This window comes from Nothobranchius furzeri, chromosome 7 (genome assembly GCF_043380555.1).
Source record: "Nothobranchius furzeri strain GRZ-AD chromosome 7, NfurGRZ-RIMD1, whole genome shotgun sequence".
Lineage (NCBI taxonomy): Eukaryota > Metazoa > Chordata > Actinopteri > Cyprinodontiformes > Nothobranchiidae > Nothobranchius > Nothobranchius furzeri.
In genome coordinates, this window is record NC_091747.1 from 66,963,331 (window position 1) to 66,986,164 (window position 22,834).

The 22,834-nt window shown below is 46.7% G+C and overlaps 1 protein-coding gene across 4 annotated transcripts in view; it reads left to right on the forward strand.

Moving 5' to 3' along the window:
* Positions 1–20,736, forward strand: part of LOC107382407 (MORN repeat-containing protein 4) — a 34,770-nt gene extending 14,034 nt beyond the window's left edge. For all 4 annotated transcript variants that reach the window (XM_054751879.2, XM_054751882.2, XM_054751878.2 and 1 more), the window contains exon 5: positions 16,572–20,736. In XM_054751879.2, coding sequence (XP_054607854.2) covers positions 16,572–16,726 — 155 coding nt within the window. In that variant the 3' untranslated portion in view covers positions 16,727–20,736. The remainder of the gene's footprint in view (positions 1–16,571) is intronic.
* Positions 20,737–22,834: the final 2,098 nt, after the last annotated feature.

Here is a 22,834-nt window from a genome sequence, read left to right on the forward strand (position 1 = left end):
TCACTGTGGATTTTATAAATGTTAACAAACATCATCTTGGTAACCTCAGCACACACACAGGTCTGGGGACGCCCTGCGAACTTCGGGGACCTCCTTGGGGGCTCACAGACCCCAGGTTGGAAACCACTGGTCTAAAATATTCAACCTCTTCACAATAATCTAGTTGTCTGAGATTTTGAGTGTGGGGTTTCATCAGCTGTAAGCCGTAATACATGTGCTCTGTGAGTTCACTCAATGTGCTAAAACTCAGCTTACAATAGTGGCCTGCACAGAGCCCAGCTAATGCTGCTACAACAGAACTGCTGCTACTCTGTCCATACATTTATACATATTACTGTTGGTTTGACAGTAATATTATTTTTGTATTACTTTTATAGTATTTTACATTTTGCACTAAAGAGAGTGGCACTCCTATATCAATGTACCTGTACAAGGACAATAAAGTCTATTATTTTCTGTAATCATCACAGTTATAACAACTAAAGGCTGAAACATCTGGATCTGTATGTAATGAGTCTGTCTCTTAGGGTAGTTTCACCTTTTAGGTTGGATTACTGACATGAAAGAACTTTGTATAATATTCTAATTCACCTGTTTCGTCTGTAACACCTTAGTCTGTTATTAAAGCAGGTTGCATCAGGATGGATTCTGGTTGTTACATGGAGTAAAAGTACGTTCATGTCGGGGGTTTTGCAGCCGGAACAGCGATGGTGGTTTTGTGTGAGGAGGAGAAACAGCTGAATGTCTTGACTAGTCTTGTAACAACCCTGAGTTTAGGGCGTCCGTGCTTTATGTTCCAGGAAGAGAGTGAGAGTCTGTAACCATGGTAACAGACTGTGTGAAGCTGAAACTACTCAGTGCTCACCTGCTTAAATCTGAACTCTAATGGTTGTCTAACTCATGATGAGAGAGTCCATTAGACACATTTAGGCTGGGTGACATGGACCAAACTGTGTTCATATACACAAACATCTGTCAATTCTTCCAAAAGTCTGACACGTGGCTTTTGAATATTGATATAACGCAGGAAAAATATCACGATGTATTGACATATTGATGTTTTCTTACATCCCTATATCACATATATTTTATTTTATTAGCTGTGCAGCACCACGAAAGGTCCTCTAATTTGTGGCAAAGGTCACATCTACCCAGCTGGGTCAAGCTGGGTCAAACAGTACTTAATCCACAGATTAACCCAGGAGTCATGATGTCTGCTGAATATCACCCATTATCTGCTGCTGTTCCGTCCCAGAAGAAGGACAATTCATGTTCACGAATAATTAAATAACAATATTAATAAATTCTTGGACTTTATTACTATTTATTATAATCATCATAAATAATCACTTGGTTCAGTATAAATGTATTTTTAATTACATGAAATGAATTATTATGCTTTGGGTATACAATGATTATGGTTGATGACAGTAAAAGATGCGTTCAGCATGTCAGGTTCACCTTATCCATCTAACACAGAGTAAACAATAACTGCAACACATGTTTTTGATGCATGGCCAAAGAGTGGGAGTGTTCTGAGAGCTTTGTAAACTAACCATCCCCAGCTTCAAGTCAGTTTTTGAACCAACACCATCCTGAGGAGACGGGACGGCCGCCCTGACCCTCTGAAAGCTGTTCTGTCACTCCGACAAGAACATCTAAGAATAAACGTAACCTGTAACCAGCTGACGAAAACTCCTTACAGAGTTATTGATTTCTGAGTTAAGTTAAGATGAGAAACTTCTTCAGAGTTAAGCCAAACGCTCGACGGTGTACCCGGGACATCTCTGGACCAGAGGATCGATCCACTCGCGTCTTCTCTGCCGGACCGAGTACCCTGGATGGACACCATCCTCCTGACCTCCGGATCCACAAACAGGGTCTCCTGTTTTGGGTGAGGTAGCACACAGGAATGCGTTTGATGCTGTTTTCTCTAAGTGAACGACTCAGGCAGGCCCGGCCCAAACAAAATTGGAGCCCTAGGCAAGATTATAGGTGGCGCCCCCTTACGCTGCAGTAAATTCCACTGCGACTGTACATACTCACAAGAAACCACATAGCTTTGTCTTAGATGTTCTTTTTATTTAAAAAAAAGCCATTTGCACATTCAGAATACGTAGAAATGTAAACATTTTGAACTGAATACATAAAATAAAATGAACTAAACTAAAAGCATTAGATTTAAATATTACAAAATTAAAAGTGAAAAATTATAAATACCATGAAAATAAGGAACACAAAATAAAGCATTAAAGAAACCAGTATCCAGAAAGAATTACAAAACAAAACAAGTTAGGATTTCAATAAAAATTCACCCAAAAGATGATTAACAATGTCCTCTAGTGGTGTTTTTTGGTACTGCGTTATCAATGACACTACACCACACATGTCCTGAACCTAGCATGACCTACTACAGATTTACTCTCCTGGGTTTTTTGCAGCAAAGTCACCAATAACATCCTCAAATGACAACTGATTTGAGACCACATTTATGCTTATAATGGCAAGTCCACTGAGACGTTCTTGCATCATAGTAGATCTCAAATAAGTTTGAATCATTTTGAGCTTAGAGAAGCTTCTTTCAGCTGCAGCCACTGTAACAGGATGGGTGGCAGAGATTCTCAAAGCCTTTAGTCCTTCCCTAGTCAGTTTCTACTCTCTTTTAGAAAAGATTTTACAGCAGAAGCAGTGCAAGCTATCATCTTTTTTAGGATACATAAGCCAACTTCTTCTGACTTTTTCTCCATTGACTGAGTCTGTTAAAAATGTCATGTTGACACCTTCGTCCATCTTTTTGTTTAGGGAATGTGAAGCTATTTTCAATTTGAAATGGACCTCTGTCAGGGCCCGAAATTAACACTCGCCACTCGCCAAATGCGAGTAAATTGCTCCATTTGGCGAGTAAATTTTTGAGCTCTACCTGCCACCTGGCGAGTAAATGTTTGCACCAAATTAGTTATGTTTATCAGTCATCTTCCATGGATTTCTGATCCTCCTCCCGCCTGCATGCAACGTACACAAACGTACGCGAAACGTGAGCGCCGCATCCAACGTCATTTCCACCTATCCCATTCAATCAGTTTATCAAGTTAGCAGTTAGCTTCGTGTTAAAACTAGCGGTGAAATGTGGCGGTTTTTAACTGGAGTCAGCCAGCCTTCCAAAAGAAAACTCGTCGAACTGGAAGAAAAACCACCAGGACCAGTGGCAACCAGAAGATTTTGTGAAAAGTGGCGAACTGGAGATGGCGGAGTCGTGAGACAATGGCTACATTATGATGGCCACGTAGCGTTGCTGCCTTTCACAGACAACTGTCCCTCGGCATTCTTCACATATCCAATAAATGCCCGTACTTCCCACTTTGTCTTCTTTGAGGGATAATAAATGTCCTGAGCGCTGCCGTCTCCTCCTGCCATTATTTCAGCTTTAGCTTAAAGAAAGTTTTGGTTGTAAACAACAAAGTGCGCATGTGCCGCCGGCAACTTCAGCAGATGATACGGTGGCTGGTAAGGGTCACCGCGCCTACACCGCAGCCACGGTAATCCACCGAGATAATTTTTTTTAAACAAGACGGTTATTACTATTGTCAACTTTTTTACCGGGGTTTACTGCTACACCGGTTACCGTGACAACCCTAGCCCTGACACACTTTCAGATATTCTCATGGTGCAGCTGTGTTCTCCAGAGATCAAGGACTAGGACCCAAATGAGGCTGTAGTGCTTTGGCACAAAGACGGTGTCAGAAGCAGGAGGCCAGACTTCATGGACAGAGACAACAAGGAGTCTGACTAGATTTCAATGAAAGAGTTCATAAAAACATCTCTATAAATAAACAAATAAATAGTAAAAATGACAAAAGAGTTGTTTTCCTTATTAATCGATGTTTTAATTATTTTGTCACCCTGTTTGGAATCAACATAATATAGAATAACATGCTTTAGGTAGATCTAAATCATTTAGAGTTTTGGCCGGTAAAAGATATGCTTGGCCCGTAGATTTTCATCATCTACCGGCCAACTTGGCCGGTGAGTAAAAAATTTAATTTCGGACCCTGACCTCTGTGAACCAACTTTGTGCGTACCTTATCTGTTAGAGGAGATGGCCAGTCAGCAGGGTCTATTGGAGAAGCAGAAGATGTGCTTGATGTTGCTGCATCACTGCTAAGGTGTGCTGCTGAGGTGGAGCCAACAGGAGGAGTACATGATGCTGCAGCTGCATCACTGCTTAATTAGTCGGCTGAGGTGGAGGCGATAGGAGGATTTGCAGGGGTGGGACATAGAAACTTCAGCAGCGCATCTGAAGACAGAAGAGGAGTATATGACACCAAGCTAAATATCAATACATGATTTCAAGAATAAAATAAATTTCTGGAAAAATAATAATAATACAGAAATGTATGCACAATGCAGTGTTCATGAAAACATTTGAGCTAAACTGGCAGCAGACATAGATGAGTCTCATGCAAAACATTTTTGAACCATGCAGGACAACGTTCTCACGTGCTGCTGACCTGTAGTGGGTTTTCCATTGAACTCGGACATTGACATGCTATAACTTTTTTGCAACAATAGTCTGTTGCAGTAATTTAAAGAAGAAAACCATCAATGAGAATTTTTGCATAATACAAATAATTTTCTACTATGAGGTTTAAAAAATCACTCATAAAAAATATAAAACAGACAGAATTGTGAAGAAACTATCAGACAGTTACCAAAGACCATCATATAACATTTAGGCGTTATTATGAAACACTGAATTCTCAGAACACAAAACATCAGAAAATATTCCAAAGCACTAAAATAATCCTAGCTAGGTTGCTGTAATGTGTTGCTGCTGCTCTGTTATCGACGCGTTGTTTGTTTGACTGAATGTTTACAGTCTGGGAGCCAGATGTGCAGCTTATACCAGCTGTTTAACAACTTTAATAAACCATTGTTAAGAGCTAATATATTTGTGTCTCATGCTTTAGTGCTGCACAAACGTTACAATATTAAGAAAATAGCTTCGTTTGTCCTAAAGCATCCCCAGAGTGCTAACTAATAACGTCATGAAATCAACATTTAATTTCAATATTTTACACCTTACCTCTGTCTTTGTAGCGTTTTTCCTCCTCTTCTTTTCTTTTTTCCCTCCCCTGGGCTCCAGATAACTTAGGCCGTTTAGACATGATGAACTAGCTGACTCATCAAAACAACCGTTCTCGCAGGTAAAGACGGGGAGGGGGGCGAAGTGGGCGCGGCGCCACATAGTGACGTATCATTAATCATTTTTAAATGCACACTGTGCTACTTAATAAACTTTGCTAAGAAGGTATTGTGTTGTGGGCTTGATATTTTAATATTAAGACACATTAATATCAACTTGCTTTACAAACGTTACGTAACCTTATTTATTTATTTATTTTATGGCGCCAGAGCGCCCCCTGGCTGGCTGGCGCCCCTAGCACTTGCCTATAATGCCAGATGTGTTCCTCGGCCGGCCCTGGACTCAGGTAGCGCAAAACATCATTTCCAGCTCAGAACGCTTTCCTCTCTCTGAAAGAAATCTTCTGATAATTCCATTCACGCATCCAAACTCGTATTTCCAATTTAGCTTCCATCCAGCCACAGGTTTGCCCTTTTAAACACGTTTAATATCAAAGCTGTTAAACGTTATCATTAAATTGTCATCCATGAATTGTCATTCAAATCGTAAAGTTTAAAATTGTTAGTAATAAAATTTCTTCATTTTTAAACTTGCCTCGTTATTGAATTGAAACACAGAAAGGGATAATGATTCCTAGCTTCTGATTCAAAAATAAACTTTTGCTATAAAATTTAATTATCTTAAATTAACATTAATCTTCTAATTAAAAATAGACCAAGTGAATTGGTGTATGTGTCACGAACTCCTCCTGCTGACTACACTTCCCAGCATTCCCGCCACCAACGTGGCTTGCCGACGTCATCACGCCGACACTATTTACGGAAGCACCGCGGCTCATTCATCACTCAGTCATCGTTCCTACCAGACATTGAATCGAGTTCCCAGGCTTACCAGCCCTCAACCCAGGAAAAGGATCTTTCCAAGCTGTCTACTGCTAGTAAGTCAGTTTCCTTATCCATCCGGAACAGCTACTCAGTCTCGGCTTGCTCCGAGCGCTGCGTCGCCATTCCCATAATAAAGCTGCGTGCTCTGTCTAACCCAACGCTAGCCACTCCGCGTCTGGGTCACACAGTTACACCACAAACAATCGCCGCTACGCTTCAGCTCAGCTGCTAAAACCTGACAGGATGACTGAGTCTAAAGTTGACCCAGCGGAGTTCACTCATCTGCGTGCAGAAGTGGCTCAACTACGCACAACTGTGGATTGACAGATGGCAGAAATGAACCAGCTCCGTGCCGTAGCAGATCGCCAAGCCACGAAGCTCGAGTCTCTCACCGAGCTAAAGTTAAAGTTAAAGTCAAAGTTAAAGTCCCATTAGTTGTCACACACACAGGTGTGTGTGCGAAATTTGTTCTTTGCATGTGACCCATCCCCTGGGGGAGTGGTGAGCTGCAGACAAGCCCCGCTCTGGAACTATTTGGTGGTTTAACCCCCCAATCCAACCCCTTAATGCTGAGTGTCAAGCAGGGAGGCATTGGGTCCCATTTTTTCAAAGTCTTTGGTATGACCTGACCAGGAATCGAACCCCTGATCTCCCAGTCTCAGGGCGGACACTCTACCACTAGGCCACTGAGAAAGGTTGTCCAGCTTTCCACTGCTCTGCAACGACAGACCTCAGCCGTTACAGACAACATGAAACCACGTCTCAGCCTTCCAGAGAAGTGGGATGGAACCAGGGGGTCCCCGGAAGGCATGCTGGCGATCCTAGCAATGACTTTTGAGTGTCAGCCGGCGCGCTACCCCACGTCCTGTTCTTGTGTTGCCCTGCTGACCTCCCTGCTGACGGGTCGAGCCGGTGAATGGGCGGCAGCTCTTTACAATCAGAAATCTCCTGTCTGCAATGACTATGAGACTTTTGTGAAGGAGATGAAGAAGACATTTGTTCATCCCAGCAGAGAAGTCGCGGATGAGACCCGGCTGCTTCAGCATCGTCAGGGCTCCCAAACGGTGGCTCAGTACACCTCCCGCTTCCGAACGACAGCCGCTCGGTTAACGTGGGATGACGCCACCCTAAAGGCCGTTTACATGGAGGGGTTGTCCCCCCGAATCCGGGAGGGCATGATTGGACATGAGGCCCCAACCTCCCTGAACCTGGCGGTGGACCTGGCCCTCCAGTTGGATCGTTGCATCCTGAACAGACCGAGCACCATGTCGGCTCCCGGCCACACCAGAACGTCACCCTGTCGTCCGGTCCACCAACCAACAGAGGAACCCATGCAGCTCGGACATCTCCCCCCTGAGGAACGGGCGTGACGCTATCAGGAGGGACGATGCGCATACTGTGGGGATTTGGGCCACCACCGTGGCACGTGCCCGAGACGACCGGGAAACGGTCCCTCCGGGTCGGAGTAGGGGCTGTCCCGCCCGGAGTCTCCTCTTTTCTGGCCCCACACTGCACCACTCTCCCGGTCTCACTCCATCTGGACCAAGGCCCGACCAGACTGGAGGCCCTTTTAGACACCGGCACCGCTGAATGTTTTATCGACCAGGGACTAGTCACCCAGCTCAAGATACCCCTTACCGCTGTCGACCGACCCATTCCTGTTACCTCTGTGGACGGCCACCCACTCATGCCGTACCCTCTCACCCACCGAACCCAGGATCTCCACATGACCATTAACGAACACCTGGAGACCCTTCACTTCCTGGTCATCCAGGCCCCGGCCACTCCTCTCATCCTGGGCCATTCCTGGTTCTGCCGTCATGAATCCCACATCTCCTGGTCCACCAGTAAGGTCCTGGCCTGGGGCGCGGGTTGCCAGAACCACTGTGAGTCCCCTACACCTCAGACTGGAGCAACTTCTCCCAAGGACGTAGACCTGATGCTCGTTCCTCCTCAATACCACAACCTCGTCCAGGTCTTTGCTAAGGAACCCACTACCAGGCTACCTCCTCATCGACCTTATGATCTGGAGATCAGGCTCCAGCCCGGCACCACCCCGCCCCGGGGTCGCCTGTACTCTCTCTCTTGGAGACGGAGACCCGGGCAATGGACTGTTACATAACCGATGCCCTCCAGAAGGGGTTCATCCGCCCCTCAACATCCCCCCGTGCCGCAGGGTTTTTCTTTGTGAAAAAGAAGGAGGGAGATCTCTGGCCCTGTATCGACTACCGAGGGTTGAACAAGATAACGATCCGGGATCGTCACCCTCTTCCTCTCATGGGCACCGCCCTGGACGCCATCACCCAAGCCACCCTATTCACCAAACTGGATCTGCGCAGTGCTTATAACCTGATCCGCATCAAGGAGGGTGAGGAGTGGAAGACCGCCTTTATCACGCCCACCGGCCACTATGAGTACTTGGTGATGCCTTTTGGCCTCTGCAATAGCCCCGCCGTTTTCCAGCGATTCATCACGGATGTACTAAGAGACATGTTGGGTCGCTGGGTTTTTGTATATCTGGATGATATACTCATCTACTCCCGCACGGCCGAGGAACACATCCGGCATGTTCGGGCCGTTCTGTCCCGCCTCCTGGACCACAATCTGTACTGCAAACTGGAGAAGTGTGCATTTCACCAGGAGTCCACCTCCTTCCTGGGTTTTACCATCTCCTCCCGGGGCCTGAAGATGGACCATCTCAGGCAGTAGCTCAGTGGCCTCTACCCACGACCCTGAAACAGTTGCAAAGCTTCCTGGGCTTCTCAAACTTCTACCGGAGGTTCATACGCAATTTCAGTTCCCTCGCAGCACCTCTGACCTCCCTCACCAAAGCCACCAACCAGCCTCGCCCTTTCCGCCTTACTCCAGAGGCTGTCCGTGCATTCCATGATCTGGTCGGGCACTTTGTTAAGGAACCCATCCTCCTCCACCCGGACCTGACCCGGCCCTTCGTCGTGGAGGTGGACGCCTCTGATGTGGGAGCGGGGGCCGTCCTCTCGCAATGGGGCCCGGACTCTAAGCTCCACCCCTGTGCCTACTTTTCCCAGAAGTTCTCCCCCACACAGCAGAACTATGGGGTCGGCGACAGAGAACTGCTGGCGATAAAATGGGCCCTGGAGGAGTGGCGGCAGTGGCTCTTGGGTACCACCGACCCTTTTCCGATCTGGACCGACCACCAGAACCTCATACACCTTCAGACCGCTCGTCAACTCAACCCTCGCCAAGCTCGGTGAGCCCTATTTTTCGAGCCGTACAACTTTCATATTGCCTACCGGCCCGGCTCCAAGAACCTCAAGGCGGACGCTCTCTCTTGGCGTTTCGCACCGGATACAAGCCCCCCGGAACCTCTGGCCATTCTGCCGGCTCAGCGCTTCCTAGCCTCTCTCCAGTGGCCCCTGGAACAATCCATAAGGGCCGCACTTCATGGCAATCCGGCACCGCCAGAGACTCCCCCGAACCGCCTCTACGTTCCGCCCTCCTGCCGACGAGAGGCACTCACGTGGGGGCATTGCTCACGGCTCGCGGGACATCAAGGCCACCCACCCCATACTCCTGGAGCGTCCCCCACAGCGGGACATCAAGGCCAAGCCCGTACCGTCCAGTTCCTCCGTCGGGCTCTCTGGTGGCCTTCTATCAGGTGTCACCACCTCAACAACTAATTTAACACGCGATCGTTCATGTCGGCTCATTTCCTTTTATGTTTTCTGTCTTTTGTTCTTTTATTTGTGCCTGTTGCTTTTCGCTGCTGTGGAGCGGGGTGCATCACCGGTTTAGTCCTCTGGTGATGCACCTCACCGGTGCGGCCGGCACGCACTCCGCTGTTTTAGCGGTCGGTAGATCTTTTAGAACTGCAGTTCAAAGGTAACTCATGAGGTGAATATATATGAACCCAGGTAGCAGTTTCTCTTTAGGATTGAGAGGAGATGCAGGAAGATAATAAACAGGCAGGACAGAAAAATAGTCAAATAAAAACAAGTTAGTTTTTGTACCTGCTGGTTGCAACAAACAGACACCATTGAAGGTAATCAGAAGTGAGGAACAGAAAATGAAATAATTATTTTAATGTTTAGAGCAGCAGGAACTCCGAGAGGCTGCAGGTACATCAGTGCTTCATGGAGCATTTACAGGTGTGCAGAATAAATATAGTTTTTCCTTTAGAAGCTATATTAAAATAAAAAAATCACATTTTCATTTTGTCAGGCACAAAACAGGGTTTATGTTTACATCTACCAGCCACTAGGGGGCACCATTGCTCTAAAAAGTCTGCTCAGCAAAGCGAGGCTGGGACTGCGTAAAATGGCAAACTTGACAAGTCAAGCAGCTGATTCTGAGCCCAGATGTTCTAACGGTGAATACTGTTGCAAAATAAACGTATTATTAGAAATTAGTCCTTATCCTGTACGGGTTGTCACTGGGGTTGTCACGGTAACCGGTGTAGTGGTAAACCCCGGTAAAAAAGTTGACAATAATAATAACCGTCTTGTTTTTTTAAAAAACTATATTATCTTGGTGGGTTTACCGTGGCTGCGGTGTAGGCGCGGTGACCCTTACCAGCCACCGTATCATCTGCTGAAGTTGCCGGCGGCACATGCGCACTTTGTTGTTTACAACCAAAACTTTCTTGAAGCTAAAGCTGAAATAATGGCCAAAGGAGGAGACGGCAGCTCTCAGGAGGACATTTATTATCCCTCAAAGAAGACAAAGTGGGAAGTACGGGCATCTTTTGGATATTTGAAGAATGCCGAGGGACAGCTGATAGAAGACGGGCGGCTATCCTGTTTGCAGCACGTGCAGAAAAAGTGTCTGTGAAAGGCAGCAACGCTTCAAATCTCATGACACATCTGCGTGACCATCACCCACAACTCTACAGTCAACGCAAGGCAAGCTAACGTTAGCGCTTTAGCTAAAATGCATGATCCGAGGATTTGGGTTGAGGGAGAACGCAACGAGTGGCTATATAAAGCAGCCGCAGCGCCGCTACCTGCATATAAACCGTGTCGCGGACACCGCCATGTTGAAATGACGCTATGCATTACGGGGCTCCCAGGGGCAGATAAGAGTTGGTCTCTCTTCGAGAATAATTATGAATTTAACAACGATTACTACCTGATGACATTTTCCCACATCTGCAAAGCTCACTGGAAGGACACAAACCGAGGACAATATTTTCCTGATATAGGGTTTATTACTCAAGTAAGGGTAAAAAAGTATCTGATTAGAAGGCTACGTGAGTACTGAGTATCATCTGATCTAATATTTTTAAATTATGACATCAAACAGACATAAAATAAGAAGTTCTGGGCAAATATTGGTATTTTAAAGACTAAAGGGGAAAAATGTAAACAAATAAACAACATAATTACAAAATAACACATTTTAGGCAAAATTTAGACACAAACTGAGGACAATATTTCCTGATTTACAGGGTTTATTTAGTAGTCTGAAAATGTAACACGTTTAAAAAAAATACCGCGATAATACCGAAAACCGTGGTAATTTTGGTCACAATAATTTTCACACTGTGACGACCCTATTTGTCACTGGACATGGTGCTGGCTGGTCATTTAACGTGTCAGCAGTGAACCAACACCCCAATGGCTGGAAAATGTTTTCTGTTGTTGCAAATACCACCTCGAAACACTAGATGTCACCAGAGTGCCCATGTTCCATGTTCAACCTCAAAACAAAAATATTAAGTCACATTCCAACTCCAAGAGGCAAGAGCCAAATGTCGGATCAGTCTCGTTGTGTATCTAAACTGGCCACTTTGCGTTTCCACGGGTTGCCAGTGTGATTCCAGGTGTCGCGACTCCGATAACGATCCAATAACTCGATGTTTCCAGAGACCCGGTGTTGGTTGAACCTCCTCCTCCTCAGGTCACGTCTCGGACTGATCCTATAAACTCGGATGGAGTTCACAGTTTTCTGGCGTTGTGAAGTTAAACACAAGGATTCATTTAGCAAACTTCTGACTTTGTGAACTGAAGTTTATAGCTTTTAGAAATAGAAGCATAATTTGAGTCAGAATCACACATAAAAGCAAAGTTAAGAGTAGTTTATCTGTCTGTGTTGAAATGTGAAACGTGCTAATTATCTCATCTGAAACTCCCGAGAGTCTGGGCTTGGGAGTCACTGGAGGTAATCAACACATTTTTATTTGAAGGCTGGGTGGCAAAAGCGGATCAACGTGTCACTGTGACAACAGTCTGATATTTGTGCTTGTAAAAATAGAGATGAAACATTAGCATTCCCTGTGCTTCCTGACAGGTGAGAACTAGACAGCAGAGCCGGGCCGACGTGCGTGTAAAGCACGGGCGTTGCCCCATCCCTTTTCATGCTGTTTATAAGGAATGCTTTCCCCTAATGGCATAAGGAACGGGTGGAGCAGCTACAGAGCTGCTGATGCTTTACCAGGTGTGTTCACCAGCACACTCCCTCCTCAGGTGTGTCAGTAGTCTGCACTTTAACATTTGAACCGCTGTACATCATACAAACTGAAACAGGACGGTGGCCATTCATGTTCAGCGAAATCCAAAAGCCACAACGCGACTAAAGCTGCAACATCATAAAACAGAAGCTGTGCCAAAAATATGAACGTCTGGGAGCTTGGCTCGTTAGGGTGGTGGGTTGAGTCTACTGACCAGGTCCCGAATGCTGTTGTCTCCTTGGTTCATGTTTGGTTTGTAAACAAGGTCCTCACCAGCACAGGTCCAGACTTCTGATTAAAGGGCAAGTCACACCTAAATTAACCTTTTTGCTGATAACCTGCATAGATGCTCCCCCTGACTGTGAAGCAAGCGCCTTCTCTTCCCCCAACGTTGACACTGGTTTTTGTATTTTTATCATTTGTAGCACACAGTTTTTAATTGCTTTTATTTGTCTAGTTTTCTTTTTACTGATTTTTATTCAATAGGTTGTTTTTATTATTACTCTGGTACCTTGGGCCTCCACTAAGGTGGTAGAAGGTGCTTTATGAATGAATAAATTGAAATGGATGAGTGTCTAATGGTGCTGCACACATGTGTAATCATTAGTGGAAGTTTAGTGCAACTTACTTTAAATGTAATATTTCAGCCCAAAACCATAATTCTATCTCCGTCTTCAGGATAAAACTCTGCTCCACATTCATGTAGAACCAGCTGTGGCTGATGGCTAAGCTGATAAATGTGACGTCAGCTAATGACTATGTGGCTGCACTGCGCTGGTCTGCAGGTGAGGCAGCCACACCTCCACCTGGCTCAGCCACTCACCTGGCGATGTGACACGTTGGCGTTCTGAGCCGCTCGCCTCCTTGAAACAAAAGCCCTCCCCCCCTTTTTCATGTAATGATCGTGGTTGACATGAAATCCTCCACAATGCTGCAGAATCTGGTAGGGTCTCCCATGACAAATTGGTCTTAGGTGAAGGGTGAGACAAAGAACGGTTCACAGGATCTTTCATAGAAGTAAATTCAAAGAGTCGGGGTACCCGACCCGGAGGGTTATCGGGGCCCCACCCTGGAGCCAGGCCTGGGTTGGGGCCCGTGAGCGAGCACCTGGTGGCCGGGCTTTCGCCCATGGGGCCCGGCCCGGCCAGGCCCAGCCCGAACCGGATACATGGGCTCATCCAACTGTGGACCCACCACCCGCAGGAGGAACATGAAGGGTCCGGTGCAGTGTGGATCGGGTGGCAGACCGAGGCGGGAGCCTCGGCGGTCCGATCCCCGGACAAGGAAACTGGTTTTTGGGACATGGAACGTCACCTCTCCGGCGGGGAAGAAGCAGGAGCTTTTGGCAGAGGTTGAGCGGTACCGGCTAGATATAGTCGGACTCACCTCGACACATTGCATTGGCTCTGGAACCCAAGTCCTTGAGAGGGGTTGGACACTCTCCTTTGCCGGAGTTGCTCCGGGTGAGAGGCAGAGGGCTGGGGTTGGCTTTTTGTTAGCCCCAAGACTCTCTGCCTGTGTGTTGGGGTTTACCCCGGGGGACGAGAAGGTAGCGTCGGGTCGGGGAACGGGCCCTGACTGTTGTTTGTGCTTATGGGCCAAATATCAGTTCGGAGTACCCACCCTTTTTGGAGTCCCTGGGACGAGTGCTAGATAGTGCTCCATCAGGGGACTCCATTGTCCTGCTGGGGGGCTTCAATGCTCACATGGGCAATGACAGCATGAACTGGAGGGGTGTGATTGGGAGGAACGGCCCGCCTGATCTGAACTCGAGTGGTGTTTCGTTATTGGACTTCTGTGCAAGCTGCAGTTTGGCCATAACGAACACCATGTTCGAACATAAGGATGCCCATCGGTACACTTGGTACCGGGGCAGCCTAGGTCACAGGTCGATGATAGATTTTGTAGTCGTATCATCTGACCTGCGGCCGTATGTTTTGGACACCCGAATGAAGAGAGGAGCAGAGCTGTCAACTGATCACCACCTGGTGGTGAGTAGGATCAGATGGCAGGGGAAGATGCCGCGTAGACCTGGCAGACCCAAATGCATAGTGAGGGTCTGCTGGGAACGCCTGACAGAAGAACCTGTCAAGACGGTCTTCAACTCCCACCTCCGGCAGAGCTTTGACCGCGTCCCGAGAGCAGTGGGGGACATTGACTCTGTGGGCCTTGTTCCACTCTGCAATTGTTGAGGCGGCTGTTGCTAGCTGTGGTCGTAAGGTGGCCGGTGCCAGTCGTGGTGGCAACCCCCGTACCCGCTGGTGGACACCAGAGGTTCGGGGAGCCGTCAGGCTGAAGAAGGAGGCCTACAGGGCGTGGCTGGTCTGTGGGTCTCCGGAGGCAGCAGACAGGCACCGGATAGCCAAGCGGGGTGCAGCAGTGGCGGTTGCCGAGGCAAAATCTCGGGCGTGGGAGGAGTTTGGTGAGGCCATGGAGAAAGACTATCGATCAGCACAAAAGAGGTTCTGGCAAACTGTCCGGCTTCTCAGGAGAGGAAGGCAGCAACTCGCTCACACTGTTTACAGTGGGGATGGGGAGCTGCTGACGTCAACTGAGGCTATAGTCGGACGGTGGAAGGAATACTTTGAGGAGCTCCTCAGTCCCACCTATGCGCATTCCGAGGAGGAACCAGAGCCGGGAGACCTGGGTATGGACTGTCCATTCTCGGGGGCAGAAGTTGTTGAGGTAGTAAAACAACTACTCAGCAGCGGAGCCCCGGGGGCGGAAGAGATTCGTCCTGGGTATCTCAAGGCTATGGATGTTGTAGGGCTGTCGTGGTTGACACGTCTCTGCAACATTGCGTGGTCATCGGGGGGCAGTTCCTGTGGAGTGGCAGACCGGGGTGGTGGTCCCCATCTTTAAGAAGGGTGACCTGAGGGTGTGTTCCAACTATAAGGGGATCACACTCCTCAGCCTCCCTGGAAAGGTCTACTCCAAGGTACTGGAGAGGAGGGTCCGATCGATAGTTGAATCTCAGATTGAGGAGGAGCAATGTGGTTTTTGTCCTGGCTGTGGAACTGTGGACCAGCTCTATACCCTTGCAAGGGTGATGGAGGGGGCATGGGAGTTTGCCCAACCAATCCACATGTGTTTTATGGATTTGGAGAAGGCTTATGACCGTGTCCCCAGGGGCACCCTGTGGGGGACACTCCAGGAGTATGGGGTGGGTGGCTTTCTGTTAAGGGTCATTCAGTCCCTTTACCAGAGGAGCGTGAGTTTGGTCCTCATAGACGGTAGTAAGTCGGACCTGTTCCCGGTGAGGGTTGGACTCCGCCAGGGCTGCCCTTTGTCACCGGTTCTGTTCATTACCTTTATGGACAGAATTTCTAGGTGCAGCCGTGGTGTGGAGTGTGTCGAGTTTGGTGGCAGGAGAATCTCGTCTCTGCTTTTTGCGGATGATGTGGTCCTCCTAGCTTCATCCAGCTCTGACCTTCAGCTCTTGCTGGGTAGGTTCGCGGCCGAGTGTGAAGCGGCTGGGATGAGGATCAGCACCTCCAAATCTGAGACCATGGTTCTCAACCAGAAAAGGGTGGCTTGCCAACTTCGGGTCGGGGGAGAGGTCCTCCCTCAAGTGGAGGAGTTTAAATATCTCGGGGTCTTGTTCATAAGTGAGGGTAGGAGGGATCGGGAGATCAACAGGCGGATTGGTTCGGCCCTTCTTTCCAGCCACCGTACCCATACTTTCCTAACCTTGAAATGCCGAGGGCGGCGATGCCTCATCAACAAAAAAGTAGAGGCATTTCCTCCGTTTCCAGCTCTGTATCCATTTTGTTTATTTTCTGACATGCAGACAGGGGGCTTTCATCTTGGGGTCATGTAAGTGGAGAACACGCTTTGATTGGCCACTAGAATATTACAGCTCAGCTAGCAGGTCACGTAGTGCGCACATGGTGAGTTTTGACCCCCGCCCCCATGAGGCAGAAAATATCTAACTGGTCAGATATTCACCTCCGCGTTTTGTGAGGCGGAAAGCTCAGTGAAAATCAGGCACACACAGCGAGGAATCTGCTGAGCAAACGGTCATTCGAGGGTGTTTGCTCTCGTGTGCGGCAGACTTTAGGAATACTCGGGCTGTTCCGCCTCTTTTCCTGTGATGTTTGTGTGCTGTGTGTTCCAGGACTGCTGACATTTGTGGACGGTGGCCACAGCGGAGGAGTCGAGAGCCATGAGGGTGTGTTTGAGACCAACCAGCTACTGCGGAGAGAGAGCAACCATGGAGCTGTTCAGAGGGCACAGGCTGCTGCTGCCAAGGCCCGAGCTCTATCCATGTGATGGGACTACACCGCCCACAGTGCCCCCCCACCCAGATGCCACGATCATTCTCCTACTAACCTCCTCCTAAGTTGTTCTTCACCTTCAACTCATCAGTCTGCTGCTCTGACCAACAAAGTTCATAATAAGCAGTTTTCTGTTTTATTTTTTTATGTAATCTGCCGTAATCCAGTAAAGTCATGAGAATGAACACAGCCACTGACTCAGGATCAGCTGCACCAAACTTAGGGTTACCTTTTATTTAACTCACTGGTGCTAAATCTGACTAAGGATTCGATAAACTGGCAGCTCTCTGTCATATTGTCTTTTATGGGCATTTTCTAGGTGACGATGATGAGGTGAGAACTGGGTTTAAACTGGGCTCTTCCTTTCTGGGTTGTTTTTTGTTCTGGTTTTCCAAGAAATTTTGAATTCATTTTTTTTATCAGAGTCATGAATTATTCCTGGTTTAGTGCTTAGCTTCTTAGATGACCTGAAGTTGCAATGGCAAATCTACAAAACAGGCTAGCTTTTAAACACGAACGTGGAACTCTCCACCCTTCTGTTGGCAGTCATTCTTACGCCAGGTATGCCTGATATAGAAACGTAGCCAGGCAAGCCACCCTCTGTATTGAAATGAATAGTCTGGCCACGACCCATTGAAACCACCCAATGGGGCACAATCTACTGTTGTCTGTCAAAATGTGTCTGCACACAACTGGAAAGGGCTGGAGCCAATCAGAGCAACGGACAACGTGACATGTTCATTGCTGCAGAAGTCAGTCAATGGGGCAGACTCCCATACGCCGTCAAAGAAGAAGAAATATGTACGTCCATTTTTAAACAAAGACTCAAGTCCTTCTATTTGCTCATGTCTGAAAGAAAGGTCCAAGTCTAAATCGTCCGAAGTTGATGTCAGTCATTTCAAACAAGCGCCGTTCCTGAGCTAACTCTAGTGCCAGGCCCACCAAAACAGAGAGTGCTGTGATTGGCTAGACACAAACATTTTTAGGGCAATGGTAGACATCTAGAGTTACAATGGAGACTGGCTACACTGACTTTCAGAGCAAATTCTTTTTGCTACTGCTGTGGTTGGTCTGGATCCCTAGGCTCATGGGAATGTACGTTTCCAGAGTAAACGAGAGAGCGCTAAACACCAGTCGCAATTTTCTAGGTCCAAACATCTTTTGTTGTCTGTGACTTCAATTGGTGTTTTTCATTTTGGGACTCTGTCCTAAAGCTGAAGCGGTAGCAGCCGGCTGTTTCTCCCTCTCTGATATTATTGAGCACCTGTGATGTTCTGTTGCTGAATACGTGAGTGTGTGATGAGTGGAGGACCCAGGAAATGCAGTGGTTCGGTAGTTTGGTGAGACCAATGACTATAAAAGAAATATTGACAAACCATCCGCCATGTCATTTATAGGTTTCTAAAGAACTAAATAGAATTTCCGTTTGTGCACTAGGTGGGGAGGTAGGGTTGGGACTCTCCTCACTTCAGCGCGTGCAGCCGCATGGAGCAGCGCTCATCACCTCCGTTTGGACAGGGGAGGGAGATAATGGGTTAGAGAGCACAGTGACTCCAAGATACGGTTCCACGGCCTTCACCGGTCACAGTCCCGCCCAGGCTGGGAGAGGGAGAAGAGTTACCATAGCGAGGGCAGCATTCCACATTTCTTCTGAGGGGGGAGTTTACACTTCAGCCTCACAAACTCAAGGGCACCAGATTCAGATAAGAATTGTTTTGGGGCCAGACAGAGATAATTTCCTCTCTGCCTTAGAGTTCTGTTGGTCTTCAACCCCTCTAGAACCAATAATGGCGTAATTAATCTATCCCAATCGATCCGTGCTGATCCGTCCACTCGCTCCTTGATGGAATCCACCTTCTGTGCCAGAGCCTGAATCTCAGCCAAAGTTCCAAGCTTACGACTCATCTCGACAATTATACGAGTTTGTGCGTTCACAGCATGATGCATTCCATCCCTGAGCTCCGGGATTGAGCCAATATTCCTCGAAAGCTCGTTAAGCCAGGTAACCGCTCAGGCCAAACAGCAGGAATCCTGACACCAACACCACGAATATCCAAACATCTTCAGAATCCTCTACAGACAGCTGAGAGAGGCAGATCAGGTTCCACTGTTTCCAGGAGTCCATGATATACCCAGCTGGCTCTGTCCCAGAGGGGCATCCGGGAGCCCCTTCTCCCGTTCTCATCGTTGAAAAAATGTTGTCAATCGTGTTGAGAGACCAACTGACCAGGTCCATTTTTAATAATTTCCAGTTTCCAGAAAAATGCAGAAAGCGCCGTGCACAGACAGGACAAAGAGCCTTGGGATAAGGAGGGAGGGAGATGAGAAAAAAGCGTCTGTACTCTCCAAGAGCCGGAAGAGAAGGGTTAGAGACTCGGTTCCCAGCCCTATCATCATGTCACATTTCCAGAATAAGTTTGTCCAAATAATTCCATGATTAACATCCAAACATGAACACACAGAGGACACAACTAAAGTTCAGAAAGTCAAAATGGCAGAACATCTATTAACACGAGTCCCAGGCTGGGGCCTTCCCCGGGGCTAGCTGCTAGCGCTAGCTCTGACGCTTGTGCTAACTGTCAATCAAATCTAATTATTCATAATGTCATGAATGTAAACTAGATCTATTAAACCTAAAATGTGGTTTTGAACCAGGCTGTAAACACATTTTTTCTGCTGTGAAGTTGGCCTTTTTAACATGGGGCTTTGGAGCCAGCACCTAGTAGATGAGGGAGGAACTGCAATTTTCATCACTTTCTGGTTGGCATCACAACATTCAGACAAAGGCTTCCCCTTGGGAGAGGCAGACTTAGCTGTTATTGGCTGAGGTTTTTAGAAAATTGTGAGAAAACCACTTTTTTATCTCCACAAAAATAAAAAACTGAAAAATATGTTTAAAGGGAGCTTTTTTTTTGCAGATTTGCCATTAGCTTTTAAGAACTGAAGAGCTAGCTTGTAGTTGGGCCCAATTTTTCTAAAATATTAAAATAAAAAAAACATCCAACTCACAATTTATGGTGAATCAAACAGTGCAGAAACTGCAGAAACTGCTGTGACATTTAAGAGGCTGGAGAGTTTTGAAGATGGCTGCTTTTGTACTAGCTGTTAGCCTATCAGTCCTGTAGGGTGTAACCTGAATCTGTACAGCAGGCTCTAGATGGGAGTCATTTATACCTATGACACTGAGACAGATGTTAAAATGGCTAAAAATTACAATGGATGGTGGGCGTGCCGTAGACAGGAAGGAGAAATGGAAATCATTTCATTCATGGTTTTGTAAGTTTTAGTAAATGAAGTGAGTCTTTAGGATTTTATCAGTAAAAACAGATTCGGGAGAAATTCATCGAACCAGACAACTCTAATGATCTTAGTTCCAGTGAGAACGTATCCGGATTCCAGGAAAGCAGCCGATTCTAAACGGAACCGAGGTTCTTGAAGGAATTTGGTTAAACCTGAAATAGATGACTGTCAGTTGTTATCGTTCAGCTTCAGACGGCCTCCCAAACACATTTGTGTCATTTAGCACTAATGATGAAACTGTTGAAATCCAACGCTGTCGTCGTGAGGCAGCTGTGTGAGCTGCAGCAGAGGTCAGAGCCAACTGACAAAACAACCGTGTTCGTTTACAAATGAGCATAAATGAAAGTCTCATTAATAAATGATCATCTAAGTTTTTTCTCATTGCTAAACAGCTTTTAATGCAGATTCAGAGTCTGTAAATATTCACCACCTATAAATATCCAGTAGTTATCCCATTCCTGAATTCTCCTGGAGCCCGGAGCAAACTCACGTCGCCACGTCAGTTTCCCGCTTTTCCCTTTAAAAGGTTCCTGACCTCTGATTGGTTCTCCTCCCAGAACACGGAGTCAGAAGGGTTCGGGTCATCGCTGAAGAAAGCGTGAGCGCTCCTTCTTTCACTCAGTGCCATTTTAGACGAGACTGATCCCAGATCAGCAGGAAGCTCCTCCTCAGTGCCAACAGGCTGCAGCTGATCCAGAGTGAATGGCTGGTGATCAAAGAGCAGGGTGGGGGGTGCTGCAGGGTGGGGGGTGCTGCAGGGTGGGGGGTGCTGCAGGGTGGGGGGTGCTGCAGGGTGGAAGCACTTACATTGTGCAGGCTCCAGTAATAAGTGCAATTTTTGTGTTGGAGGTGCAATTTGATAATAGCGTCCAATTTCTGCCTGAGAGAAACTTTTCCCCTCCTAGTGGCTATGAGCTCCAGAGGTCCAGAGCGGGTTGTCCAGTAATCGGAAGGTTGCAGGTTCAATCCCGGCTCCGGACAGAGAAGTCTGCTGTTATGTCCTTGGGCAAGACACTTAACCCGCCTTGCCTGCTGGTGGTGGTCGGAGGGACCGGTGGTGCCTCTGTCAGCGCGCCTTAGGGCAGCTGTAGCTACATCGTAGCTCATCAGCATCAGTGTGTGAATGTGTGTGTGAATGGATGAATGATACACTGTAGTGTAAAGCGCTTTGGAGTCCTTCATCTGAGAGGCGCTATACAATTCAATTCAAGTTTATTTATAAAGCGCCAAATCACGACAAGAGTCGTCTCAAGGCACTTCACACAGTAATCCTTCCAATTCAGGTCAGTTCATTAAGCCAATCAGAAATAAAGTTTCCTATATAAGGATCCCAGCAAATTACATCAGCAATCCTCATACTAAGCAAGCATGCAGCGACAGTGGAGAGGAAAACTCCCTTTTAACAGGAATAAACCTCCAGAGAATCCTGGCTCAGTATAAGCAGCCATCCTCCACGACTCACACACACACACACACACACACACACACACACGCACACACACATACACACACACACACCAAACAGTGTGTCTATGGCTACACCGTGATTTCTTAGCAAATATTCTACTTGGCGAGAGATAAACTTTATCGTATTTGTCCTAGTGAGTGTATAATTACAAATGCCGGCCGTTTATCATTTATCTATGTGACGCACTTTGTGATATTCTGTCTGTGATGAGTGCTGTATAAATAAAATTTACTTTACTTAGTTTGCTCCTGGATGCATCCCTGGTGAGGTTTTCCGGGCACGTCCAAACAGGAGAAAGCCTGAAGGAAGACCCAGGACACGCTGGAGGCTGGGACGTAATTTTGGGGGGGGACGGGTGGGACATGTCCCCCCCACTTTTTCAAAAGGCAGTTTTGGTCCCCTGCACTTTTTTCCGTCCAAAAACAATGTTACGCTCCATTAAATGGATTTGGTTGAGCACTAGGACCGAAACGGAAACCGGTTTCCTATTAGACCCGCCCAAAAGCTAATCTATTGGCTCTGCTGATACTTGCTAACGTATTATTGGCTGTTGCTGCTGTCACTCAAGTTGTAAACAGTCAGAACGTGCTCACGTTGTTTTGCTAGTTTGGAGTCGCTACGGAACACCGGTACTGAGTCACATCGTCAACTAGACGCTGTGTAATATCAGAGCTCAGCTCAGCTTCCATTACATAACATTTGAATAAGTGTTCATTTGTGAGTCTTTGGTAGTTATGCACAGCCAGGCGGCAGCATGTCAAGAAAACGAAAAGTGGATATAAGAGACTTCTTTCAAAGTCTAAACGTAAGTTGGACATGTGACACCCCTGCATTAAGCTCAGACTCACCTCCTCCTTCACAAACATACTCAAAACTAACTTTTACAAACTCATCTCCTCCACATAACTGACTCCTCAGACACAATTTATTCGTATTATTATAATTATTTTTTTATTATTATTATTACTATTATCATCATAATTATTATTACTAGTAGTAGTAGTAGTAGTAGAAGTGTAACTTCAAAACTTTTATCATTTAACTTTATTGTAAACTTATCTATTGCAATGTATATTTTCACATTAAAAAGCTCTGAAAAATGAACAGTATCATCATCGTCAACAGATTTTTTTAAGCTTAATGTCAAAGATGTACACTTTTCATTAGATTTATCTTATTTTTTCCTTTTATTTTTTGTGTGTTGAAATGCAACAACTGTTTAAACACTTTTAAGGGAAAAAACATATTTAATATGTTTTTATACACTCAAATGTTAGGGTGATGATCATGTGTAAAACATTAGTTCAGCATGTCCTCTAACACAGCAAATGAACA